This window comes from Phoenix dactylifera, unplaced genomic scaffold (assembly GCF_009389715.1).
Source record: "Phoenix dactylifera cultivar Barhee BC4 unplaced genomic scaffold, palm_55x_up_171113_PBpolish2nd_filt_p 000316F, whole genome shotgun sequence".
Lineage (NCBI taxonomy): Eukaryota > Viridiplantae > Streptophyta > Magnoliopsida > Arecales > Arecaceae > Phoenix > Phoenix dactylifera.
The window spans coordinates 266,940-277,758 of NW_024067786.1; the positions used below are offsets into that span (position 1 = coordinate 266,940).

Below are 10,819 nucleotides of genomic sequence, written 5' to 3' on the forward strand. Positions count from 1 at the left end.
TTCTTCTATCAGACTCCGGGGAGAAGGGTTGGTTAATACGGATTTAGGCCGACGCTTAAAAGCGTCGTTAAAGGCTTGCTTTTCCCGACGCTTTTAAGCGTCGTTTCTTCTATCATACTCCGACGCTTATAAGCGTCGGCGAGAAGGGTTGGTGACTACGGCTTTATGCCGACGCTTAAAAGCGTCGTTAAAGGCCTGTCATTAGCTTTACATTCTTGTTGCATTTCCCGACGCTTATAAGCGTCGGCATTAAATTTTTTTTTTAAAAATTTTTTTTTGTAAAAGTAATTTTTAAATACTCTGTGTACATTAAATTCTTACAAAACAATATAAACAAATACACTGAATCACATTTATAACAAAATATGAGTCACAAACAAGAACTTTGATTACATTCATATTATCATATTTGATTACATTGTACTTCAAAAACATTCTAAAAACATACAAGTCAAATTCCTAAGTACACAATCTACAATATGTATCAAGGGTCGGCATCATCATCTCTACAATATTGTCATTAAGCTTGGGGCGAGCCCAGTCAACCAAGCTCTGCTGCTTGCTCGGGACCCTTTGTTCTCATAGAAGCCTTCTGCTGCTTGCAGGGGCAGACACCTTTGTTCCCATAGAAGCCTGGGGGCACGCAGAGGCACTTCATGCAGCATTTCTGGCAGAAGAACATGCATGGCTTGTGGTATTGGGTATTCGAGCATCTCCTTGAGCATTGAGAGGGGCATTCTGATTACAGAAATTCAGAAGTTACACAAGGTAAAAAAAAAAAAAAAAACTACAATAGTTTCAAAACAATTGATCCAAGAGCTAAATTTTGGAAAGTTTACTGCTCCTAAGTCATATGAGATGTGCAGCATCAATATCAAATGGGAGGGGGCTGTATGTGGTGAATTGCATTTTCCAGTCTGAAGGATAGAAAGAGTAGAAATCACTAAATAATTATTTAGAAGAGTATGATAAACACTATATTATAACTTATTAACAAACTTTCTGTAGAAGTAGATGCAATTTGACATAGGTAGAAGTGAACTGGGAAAACAAATGATTGTTAAGCTTAGAAACAAGATAAGAGTTGCAGAAAGGTAATATAACACCATAACTTGATACAATTCAACTTCTTAATTACTCATAATCATTTACAAATACCCAAGGCCTAGTTCTGTGATTAGTGAGAGTCGAATAAACATATCGCAATCTAGGGGCATCTAGCTAAAGTCACCAGAAAAATCTATGACAGGAACAATGCCTGCCACTAGGTTTTAATGTTTAATCTTCACAGTGAAAAGTAGACAATGGGATTCCAGAACCAAGCAATAAGACAGTTCATGGCATGAGATAACATGAAATTTATAAGCTGATCCTCTCATCAGAGGATCAATCTGCGTACACAAGAAAATACAGTAAACAAACACAGCTTCAAGGCAGCAAAATATATACAGTAGCAATATTGAAGAGGTGGATGGAGGAGAAGAATATTGTAGTATTTTTCACTAAAGAATGAAGAGGACTTTTCTCTATATTAGATTTCTTCAATTCTCTTCATTACAAAATGACTCAAATAACAACCCTTTATAAAGAGGATTTTACAACCCTTCAAGTAACCCTATGCAAAATACTAAGAGTCATATTTATGAATGACACTTCGGTTTCATTCATGAAGAGGAATTCTAAGTAACTTTCATAGATAAGATAAAAGGTCTTTTTGGAAACACAAATGTCTTAAATAATATCTCTTGAATCAATGCACAATTAAGTTTATCTATTTCCAACACCCCCCTTTAAACTTAATTGTCTTCCATCCTTCATACCAAGCAAATCTTTGAATTTGTTGAAGAGATCAACTCCAAGTGGTTTAGTAAAAATGTCCGCAACTTGATCATGAGTCTTCACATAAATAAGCTCCACATCTTTGTTCTTCACATACTCCCGGATTGAGTGAAAACGAACATCTATATATTTGCTTCTTTGATGATAAACTGGATTCTTCCCTAAAGCAATTGCCGACTTGCTATCAATGTAAATTTGTGTAGTTTCATTTTGATCAATATTAATCTCTTTTAGCAAGCTCCTTAGCCATATTGCATGACTAACACATGAAGATGCCGCAACATATTCTGCTTCACAAGTTGAGAGAGTAACAATTGCTTGCTTCTTAGACATCCATGAGAATGCCGTATTACCCATAAAAAATACAAATCCGGAAGTACTTTTTCGGTCATCCAAGTCTCCACCCCAATCACTATCAGAATAGCCTTCAAGTTGAAAATTATTAGAATAAAAATAGAATAAGCCAAGGCTTAGAGTACCTTGAACATAACGTAGGATTCTCTTTGCCGCCTTCCAATGAGATGATTTTGGTTCCTCCATGAACCGACTCACCAAACCAACGCCATATAGTATGTCCGGTCTTGTACATGTCAAGTATCTCAAACACCCTACCAAGCTTTTGTAGAGTGTAGGATCAATCACCTTGCCTTCATCATTCTTGGACAATTTTACACCACAATCCACTGGTGTGTTAATAGGATTGCAATCTTCCATCTTGAACCTTTTAATCACTTCCTTTGCATAGTGCTCTTGGGAAAGAAAAATTCCATCTTCTAATTGATTCACTTCCAAACCAAGAAAATAGGACATAAGTCCCATGTCGGTCATTTCGAACTCCTTTGCCATTGCTTGTTTGAATTCTTTGATCAATTGTATAGAATTGCCGGTGAAGATAAGATCATCAACATATAATGACACAAGTAATTTGTTCCCTTCCTTCTCTTTGATATAGAGAGCTTGTTCATAGGGGCATTGAACAAACCCATTTGCCTTGAAATAAGCATCAATTCTTGAATTCCAAGCTCTAGGTGCTTGCTTCAAACCGTAGAGCGCCCTTTTTAATTTCAACACTTTGTCTTCTTGTCTACTTCTGACATAACCTTTGGGTTGCTCAATGTACACTTCTTCATTCAAATAGCCATTAAGAAAGGCTGATTTGACATCAAGTTGAAAAATCTTCCATTTGTTTTGAGCCGCCAAAGAAATCACCAAGCGAATGGTCTCCATTCGAGCAACGGGAGCAAAAACCTCCTCATAGTCAATTCCGGTCTTTTGCTTGTAGCCTTTAGCCACAAGTCGTGCTTTGTATTTCTCCACTTCACCTTGTGGATTTCTTTTGACTTTGTAAACCCACTTTACTCCAATTGGTTCAAGCCCACTTGGTAGAGAAGTAAGCTCCCATGTCTCATTTTTTTCTATGGCTTCTATCTCTTCATTCATGGCTTTCCTCCACTTCTTATCTTTGATAGCATCTTCAAAAGAAATTATTTCTTCATTAGCAAAAAGACAAATAAGATTTAAGGGAGTTGTCACCTCATATAAATCTTGAATGCTTCTTGTCTTTAATGGTGTTGAAACATCTTCAACCGATGAAGTAGGAGATGAAGGTGGTGTTGGAACTCTAATTTGCTCCTTGATCTGCTCTTCATCTTGTATCATCACCATGTTAGTGTTCCAATTCCAAACACCGTCTTCTTGAAACTCCACATCTCGGCTTACAATGACTTTCTTCTCCTTTGGTTCATAAAGTTTATAAGCTTTGGATCTTGCATTGTACCCGATGAAGATGCATGGTAAGCTTTTATCATCTAACTTGCTTCTCTTTTGATCCGGAATGTGTGCATAAGCTATGCACCCAAACACCTTCAAATGAGAGATATCAGGCTTGTATCCACTCCATGCTTCTTGTGGTGTTACTTCTTCCAAGTTTTTTGTGGGGCATCTATTAAGCAAATAGACCGCACAATTGACAGCCTCGCCCCAAAACTCCTTCGACAACTCCTTTGTTTTAAGCATGCTTCGGACCATGTCAAGTATAGTCCGATTTTTTCTTTCCGCGACGCCATTTTGTTGAGGTGAGTATGGAGCGGTCAAGGGCCTCCAAATGCCATGAGTTTTGCAAAAAGCTTCAAACTCCTTGGATGTGAATTCTCCTCCACGATCTGACCGCAACGCCTTGATAGTATAGCCACTTTGATTCTCCACCAAAGTTTTAAACTCCTTGAAAGCTTGAAATGCTTCTGACTTCTCCTTCAAGAGATACACTCATGTTTTCCTGCTGAAATCATCAATAAAAGTTAGAAAATAGCGACGACCTCCAAATGAGCTTGGAGTGATTGGCCCGCAAATGTCGGTGTGGATAAGTTGAAGTGGTGTTTTTGCTTTGTTGTGAGACTTCTTTGGAAAGCTCCTCCTTGAGTGTTTGCCAAGAACACACCCCTCACATATATTATTAGGGACATCAATATAAGGCAGCCCCTTCACCATTCTTTTACTTGAGAGAAGCTTTAGAGCACCGAAGTTTACATGTCTGAACCGCAAATGCCAAAGCCAAGATACATCCTTCATACATGCACTTAGACATTTGGCAACAATATGATTTATGTTTAATACAAACATGCGGTTATTTGACATAGGAACATGAGCAATCAATTTATTTTGTTTCCTTAGATAGAAGCTTCCTTCCTTTAGTTGCATATCAAATCCTCTCTCCAAGAGTTGCCCAATACTAAGAATATTGGTTTTCATATCAGGCACATAATAGACATTGGAAATAAATTGTTGGCTTCCATCTTTGAGTTGAATAAGTATCTTACCAATGCCCTTCACCTTTACCTTGGAAGCATCTCCAAATGAGACATGGCCATTCACCGATTCATCAAGCTCCATGAAAATTTCTTTGTGCCCCGACATGTGGTTACTTGCACCGGAGTCCAAGTACCACATATTTTGATTGATAGCATCTCCTCCTTTTCGTGCTAGTAGAAGCACGTCATCTCCATCATCTTCCTTTTTGACATAATTGGCTTTCTCATGAACTTGACTAGATTGATTAGAGTAGCACTCAAAAGAATAATGCCCAAATTTGTTGCAATTGTAACATTGAACTTGACCCTTGTCATACCTTCGGCCTCTACCTCTTTGTCCTCTTTCTCCACGATTTTGGTTGCCTTCCTCAATATTATTGTGGTCATCACGGCCTCTACCACGACCATAAGATCCACCTCGACCATAAGATCCACCTCGACCTCTACCATGAACACGTCCTCGGCCACGACCACGGCCTCTTTGGCTACTTTCGCCTCTTGACTCCTCCTTTTTGTTATTGATGGAGAGCTTGCTTTGTAGAACTTGCTCCAATGGCTCTTGTCTTCTCTTTAGTATTCTTTACTCATGGGCTTGAAGTGAACCCATAAGCTCATCTACCGTCATAGTGTCCAAGTCTTTGGACTCTTCAATGGCCACCACAACATAATCAAATTTGTGGTCCAAGGATCGTAGGATTTTTTCCACAACCCGATTATCATCAAGTGTCTCACCGTTCCTCCTCAATTGGTTCACAACGGTCAACACCCTTGTGAAATAGTCCGACACAACTTCGGACTCCTTCATTTGCAAAGCTTCAAACTCGCCTCTCAAGCTTTGGAGGCGAACCTTCTTCACCTTTTCTACACCTTTGTAAGAATTTTGTAAAATCTCCCATGCTTGCTTGGAATTGGTAGCACTAGCAACCTTCTCAAAAGCGGCCTCATCTAGGCCTTGGTAGATGAAGTAGAGAGCCTTCTTGTCTTTCTTCAAAGTCTCTCGTTGTTGCGCCGTAAGAATATCTCTATCTTCGGCTTCTACATAGCCTCTTTCGACTATGTCCCAAATATCTTGAGATCCAAGCAACGCCTTCATTTGGATACTCCAATTCTCATAGTTGGTATTAGTAAGACGAGGAATGGGAAGCACACCGGTAGCCATGATCTAGCTCTGATACCACTTTGAAGAGGTGGATGGAGGAGAAGAATATTGTAGTATTTTTCACTAAAGAATGAAGAGGACTTTTCTCTATATTAGATTTCTTCAATTCTCTTCATTACAAAATGACTCAAATAACAACCCTTTATAAAGAGGATTTTACAACCCTTCAAGTAACCCTATGCAAAATACTAAGAGTCATATTTATGAATGACACTTCGGTTTCATTCATGAAGAGGAATTCTAAGTAACTTTCATAGATAAGATAAAAGGTCTTTTTGGAAACACAAATGTCTTAAATAATATCTCTTGAATCAATGCACAATTAAGTTTATCTATTTCCAACAAATATAAACTAAAATCCTGGCCTTCTCAACAAAGAGCAAAATACTTGTCTTGTTATAATTTGCTAACCTGTATGGTCTCTCTTGCCCTGGCACCAGAACTGAAGAAGCATAAGAGTCTTACGGATATCACCTAGACAAGACCTGATTAAGTGCTCCATCAATTGGGCAGAAATTTGAGCTTTCTCAGAAGCACAAATCTACAGAAAAATTGAGAATGAACAATTTGTAACACCAATTAACACATCCAAGGTACCCAAGGCATGTAGAAATGACAGATATATGATTTCAAAATTGCAATTTTTTTTACCATGTGTACAAGTGACAGCAGCTCCTCAGATGATGGATGTTTGAACTCCAAAGTGACCCGGTCCAGAAGCTGTGGTAAGATAGGATTCTTATCTACATATCAGATAAATATACAAAGGATAAGAAATTTATAGTCGCTAACAATCTCTACCATGGATTGATTAGTTACTCACCATTGCTTGTAAGTATTATGGGTCGCTTTGCAGTTTCAGCCAGCTGAAGTATAGTAGAAATAAAACCACGATCTTCATCAAAAACAGTATCTACATCCTCAAAGAGAATTAGGGTTTTATTTGCAACTTGGGTCAGGGCACGTCTATTCTCTACAACATTACAAGAGCATTCTATATGAGCTTTCTCTATTTCACATTCTCTTAAAGCCATCTTAATTGAGCAATTCTCTAAGTCCTCAGCTTCTCTCATGCAAACTGTGTTAGGCAGTAACTCAGAGTTATGCTTTTCCCTCGGACCTATCAGTTGAGACCTGGATGAAGGAACACAAGCACATCATGTTAATCTTCATCAATAAAAATAATATAAAAACAATGCAGTTTGTTTTATCCCTGACTGCATTGCAAAAGCAGTGGAGCAAAATACAATACATGCAAACATAGACAGTCTGTCAAAGTCATCGCTCAAAATATACAGAGAACAATCAAATGAAAATATAGCTTAAACAAGCTAGAACACCACCTATTTTATGTGTTGCATTCAAATGGGTCGGCACTTGTTCCTTTCAGATTGATAGAATAATAGAACCATCATAAAAAAAGATCCGTATAATCCTTCTGTGCGGCTCATCTCTATCATAGTAGAGATTTAATACTGCAGAGAGCTTTTTCACAGAATCTAGAGAATATTTTGTACCGAGATCTAAAAACTAGAGAATATCTTGCTAAAAGCAAACTAAAGAAGAACATGTAAATTAAGTTGATAAACAGCGAGAGGGAACTGGCAGAAATTAATGAGCAAACTAGTAATGTTATAATTGATTTACTTTTGGATGTGGAATCTCTGCTAGTGCTCCTTTCTGTAAGTGATGATGGCTCCATTTCTCCTGTTATATTTGTATATTTTTCATGCAATGCCTCTTCAGATAAACTTGGCTGAGCATTCCCATATGCTGCAAGCATTACAAAGTAAGGTATGCGAGATTGCTACATAGCTAGAGTTGATGCCAAGATATAGGGGGGGAACTACTTACGCTTGATATAGGTAAGAGCCATAGTGAAAAGGATATTGAAAAGGATCATATATCCGGCCAATGCACCCGTACCAATCCAGTACCATTTGGCCTCTGTAAAAATTCCACGCCTGTGGAAACAAGATTCACACCTTGTACATATGCTTGGCATGCCTGTGGAAACACATCTTTTGTGGAAGTATTTGTCCATATATAGTTAGAAAGCTAAGGACAAGCTCATAAATATGCATTATCTATCTTAAACCGATCAAACTCTACAAACTAATTGTTATACATAAGATTTTGGAAACCATGTTCCTGTCAAGTCAACATAGAACATACTAATTAAAGTCCTTTCCAAGATCTATACTTATCAAAGTTCTGGCATAATCGTATTTTGGAAATTGAGGTAAGTATCAAAAAAAAATTTAAAACAATCTAAAAACATTCATCTCAAAATCGTAAGTACACAATCTACGATGTATCAAGAGTCGACGGCATCATCATCTCTACAAGTAGATGAAGTATCAGCAACCTACAAGAAAAAAATACTTTAGAAACTAAAAATACGAAAGTCATCACGCTCATACAAGAATACATTATAATTATATAAAATATTCAAATATATTTAGTTATGTACCGGAGGAGCAAATCTCTGCAAAAAAGATGAAATATGGTCAAGCTGATCCTGCAAAGATTGTATCTTCAACTCTTGGCTCTGCTTCAACTCCGCCATATCAGTCATATGACTCTGCCTCATCTCCTCTATCCTTGTCTCATATGACTGCTTTAACTGTGCCATCTCTGTCTTCAAACTACAAACCTCTGCAGTGCTAGTACCTTGTCTGGCATCTTGGGTATATCGGCTCACTGCAGACAGCTGAGTGGGGGTAACTCCGACACCGTAACCCCTCACGCGTCCATAACGTTCTGGGCCCATCAATTCTGCATAGACCTGAGCCTCGACGCGACTGGCCGCGTCGGATGATGATGACTCCCCGACGCGCTCTGAAATGAGATTTGTAGCTCTTTCCTATATCTCTCTCAAAAAAATAAACAGTCACATTAATAATTTAAAGGAAGTAAAATTAATAAAATAATTATGATCAAATAAAAAATGAATACATACAACTATATCTCTCGACTCGTCTCGGACAAAGCTGCCATCTCGGTGAGTGTGGGTCATCTTATAAAACTCTACCTCACCAGGCTCCCTTCCATGCTCTACTATCTACACATACAGAAAGTATATTGCCAAACTATCTATCATGATACGTGCTATATGTTAGTAGAGTTTCAAATAGTTTCAAACAAACTTACGAATTCATTTCTACGTCTCGCATAACTCTTCGAGCCTGAAGTATGAGGAACTGCTTGAGATGCTCGTGCAACTCTACCAATATTAGAATATGTCTGCCAAAATAAAAGCACACAGTATAATATTATTCAATGTATATATTTACAATCTATATTAATAATAAAGATAATATAAGATATTGAAACAATATACGTGACCTGTCCTTTTTCAGAAAACCAGTAGTGAACAAGCTCCCTCCACTGCTGAGGGTATACATCAGGAGGAGTCACACGAGCAACCTCCTCCTCTGTCATACCCTCACGCTTGAAGTCCGTCTTCAATTTTGCTTTATATTCTTTCCATTTGCGGTTGAGGGACTTTAGCACCCAATCATGGCTCTCTGGAGGGAGTACAAACTTACCCTACAACAAGATACAGAATGTTATAATAATATTAAACCTCAAAAGTAAAATCATGGTAGTAAGCAAATTAACATGCAGGAGGTGTCAAATTAAAAAGAACAAATTCAATTCATTACCTGTATGAGTCTAAGAAGCTCAACCTTATACGAAGGAAGCATGTCATTCCACTTCGTATAGTTGAGCGGACACAGCTGACCCTTGCGTGCAACCGATCCTAAAAAGCTTGATAGAAGACTTCCAGCTCTATTAATGGGCTGCCCCAATTCGTTACATTGGATGATGATCTTCTCACCCGGAGGAAGCTTCCACACATCCTTTGCTTGAGTGGGTCCCCGTCTTGTCCTCACTGTCCCTTGTCCATCTATTCAAATTAAATAAAATGTCTTAAAAAGTTGAAGACAAATATGAACATAAAATATGAACTTTAAATCGAATTACCCTGGATCCGGAGCTCATCCTCCGGACAATCAGCAGGAGGCTCGCGCTGAGATCCTGACTCGTGCTGCTGGTGCTCATATGGCTGCTGGAACTGCAGGGACTGCTCAGAAGTAGATCCCACCTGAGAATGCTGGAACTCCACATCTCTAAATCGTCTCCATCGGGGCATATTGTTACCTGGTATGCACAAAAAAGAATCAATATTATTTTCAAGCCTAAAGTATGCATACACATATGTAGTTTCATAGGAGCCTAAAGTTGATCTTATCATTTCTCATAAGGGTAAGTGCACCAATCCAAGATATTACGAATCAAGATCTAATATGCATAAGGGCAAGTAATGCATAATGCATCAAAGTTATATCAAAGTAATGCATAAAAGTATGCATAAGTTTGTAATGTCCATACAAGAAATCAAAGTTAATATTTCTCCTATCAGATAGCAAAATCATCAGCACTCTACTATAAAGTTACTAGGAAGATTAATGGAAACTTAGCCTTCTGATTCAGAGAATGCATTCACTACATGCTAATTATTCTGAGACAAAAATTATCCAATTTCCTTTTGATCACTAGTTTATCAATATTCCATGGTACGAGGAGAGACTGAAATAATCCAATTTATCAGCCAATAGGCTATCAAAATATCTGCCAATTTTTTCTAATCAGTTTTCCTAAAACCGATTAGAGCTTCAAATAAAGGTCAACATCCGCTAGAGCAACCGGTCTTGGTTGAGCAATGCCTTCTATCAGAAGTTGATGGCTCTTCCGATTATTATAACACAAACATGCAAGGATAAGTATGAAATACATCTTAATTAAATTGATGATTACAACATCAGCTATTCCTTGGAAGAAACTACACACATCACTGGAATAAAACTATAGCTCAGGTCAATGCTTTCCCAATTTCCTTCTCCCATCACTCTCATCCGAAACAAAGCCTTTTGAAATTTGACTTTATCAAAGAACCTTAGATACCTTGATGAGGTTTAAGGATTGTATTAACCTTAATATCCTTCAC

At 38.0% G+C, this 10,819-nt stretch overlaps 1 protein-coding gene across 3 annotated transcripts; it reads right to left on the minus strand.

Moving 5' to 3' along the window:
- Nucleotides 1-398: 398 nt before the first annotated feature.
- On the minus strand, nt 399-7,752 carry LOC120105591 (ATPase family AAA domain-containing protein 5-like). Of its 3 annotated transcripts, XM_039118179.1 has the most exons (5): nt 6,629-6,953; nt 6,457-6,548; nt 6,217-6,346; nt 840-917; nt 399-738 (listed from the first exon to the last, which is right to left on the minus strand). In XM_039118179.1, the coding sequence occupies exons 1-4, from the start codon at nt 6,876-6,878 to the stop codon at nt 850-852; spliced, it is 540 nt and encodes a 179-aa protein (XP_038974107.1). In that variant the 5' UTR covers nt 6,879-6,953; the 3' UTR covers nt 399-738; nt 840-849. The 3 variants fall into 3 exon arrangements, 2 of the variants coding, with proteins under 2 accessions (XP_038974107.1, XP_038974106.1); XR_005507943.1 differs by lacking the exons at nt 840-917; nt 6,457-6,548; nt 6,629-6,953 and adding exons at nt 7,453-7,578; nt 7,660-7,752; XM_039118178.1 differs by lacking the exon at nt 840-917 and having other exon boundaries at nt 6,629-6,942.
- Nucleotides 7,753-10,819: the final 3,067 nt, after the last annotated feature.

Coding starts and splice junctions, on each gene's coding strand:
- LOC120105591 (XM_039118178.1), bottom strand. CDS start 6,878: ATGAGAGAAGCTGAGGACTTAGAGAATTGCTCAATTAAGATGGCTTTA. Junction 6,549..6,628: donor CATAATACTTACAAGCAATG/GTGAGTAACTAA, acceptor TCTGATATGTAG/ATAAGAATCCTATCTTACCA. Junction 739..6,216: donor GGGCAAGAGAGACCATACAG/GTTAGCAAATTA, acceptor TTCTGTAATCAG/AATGCCCCTCTCAATGCTCA.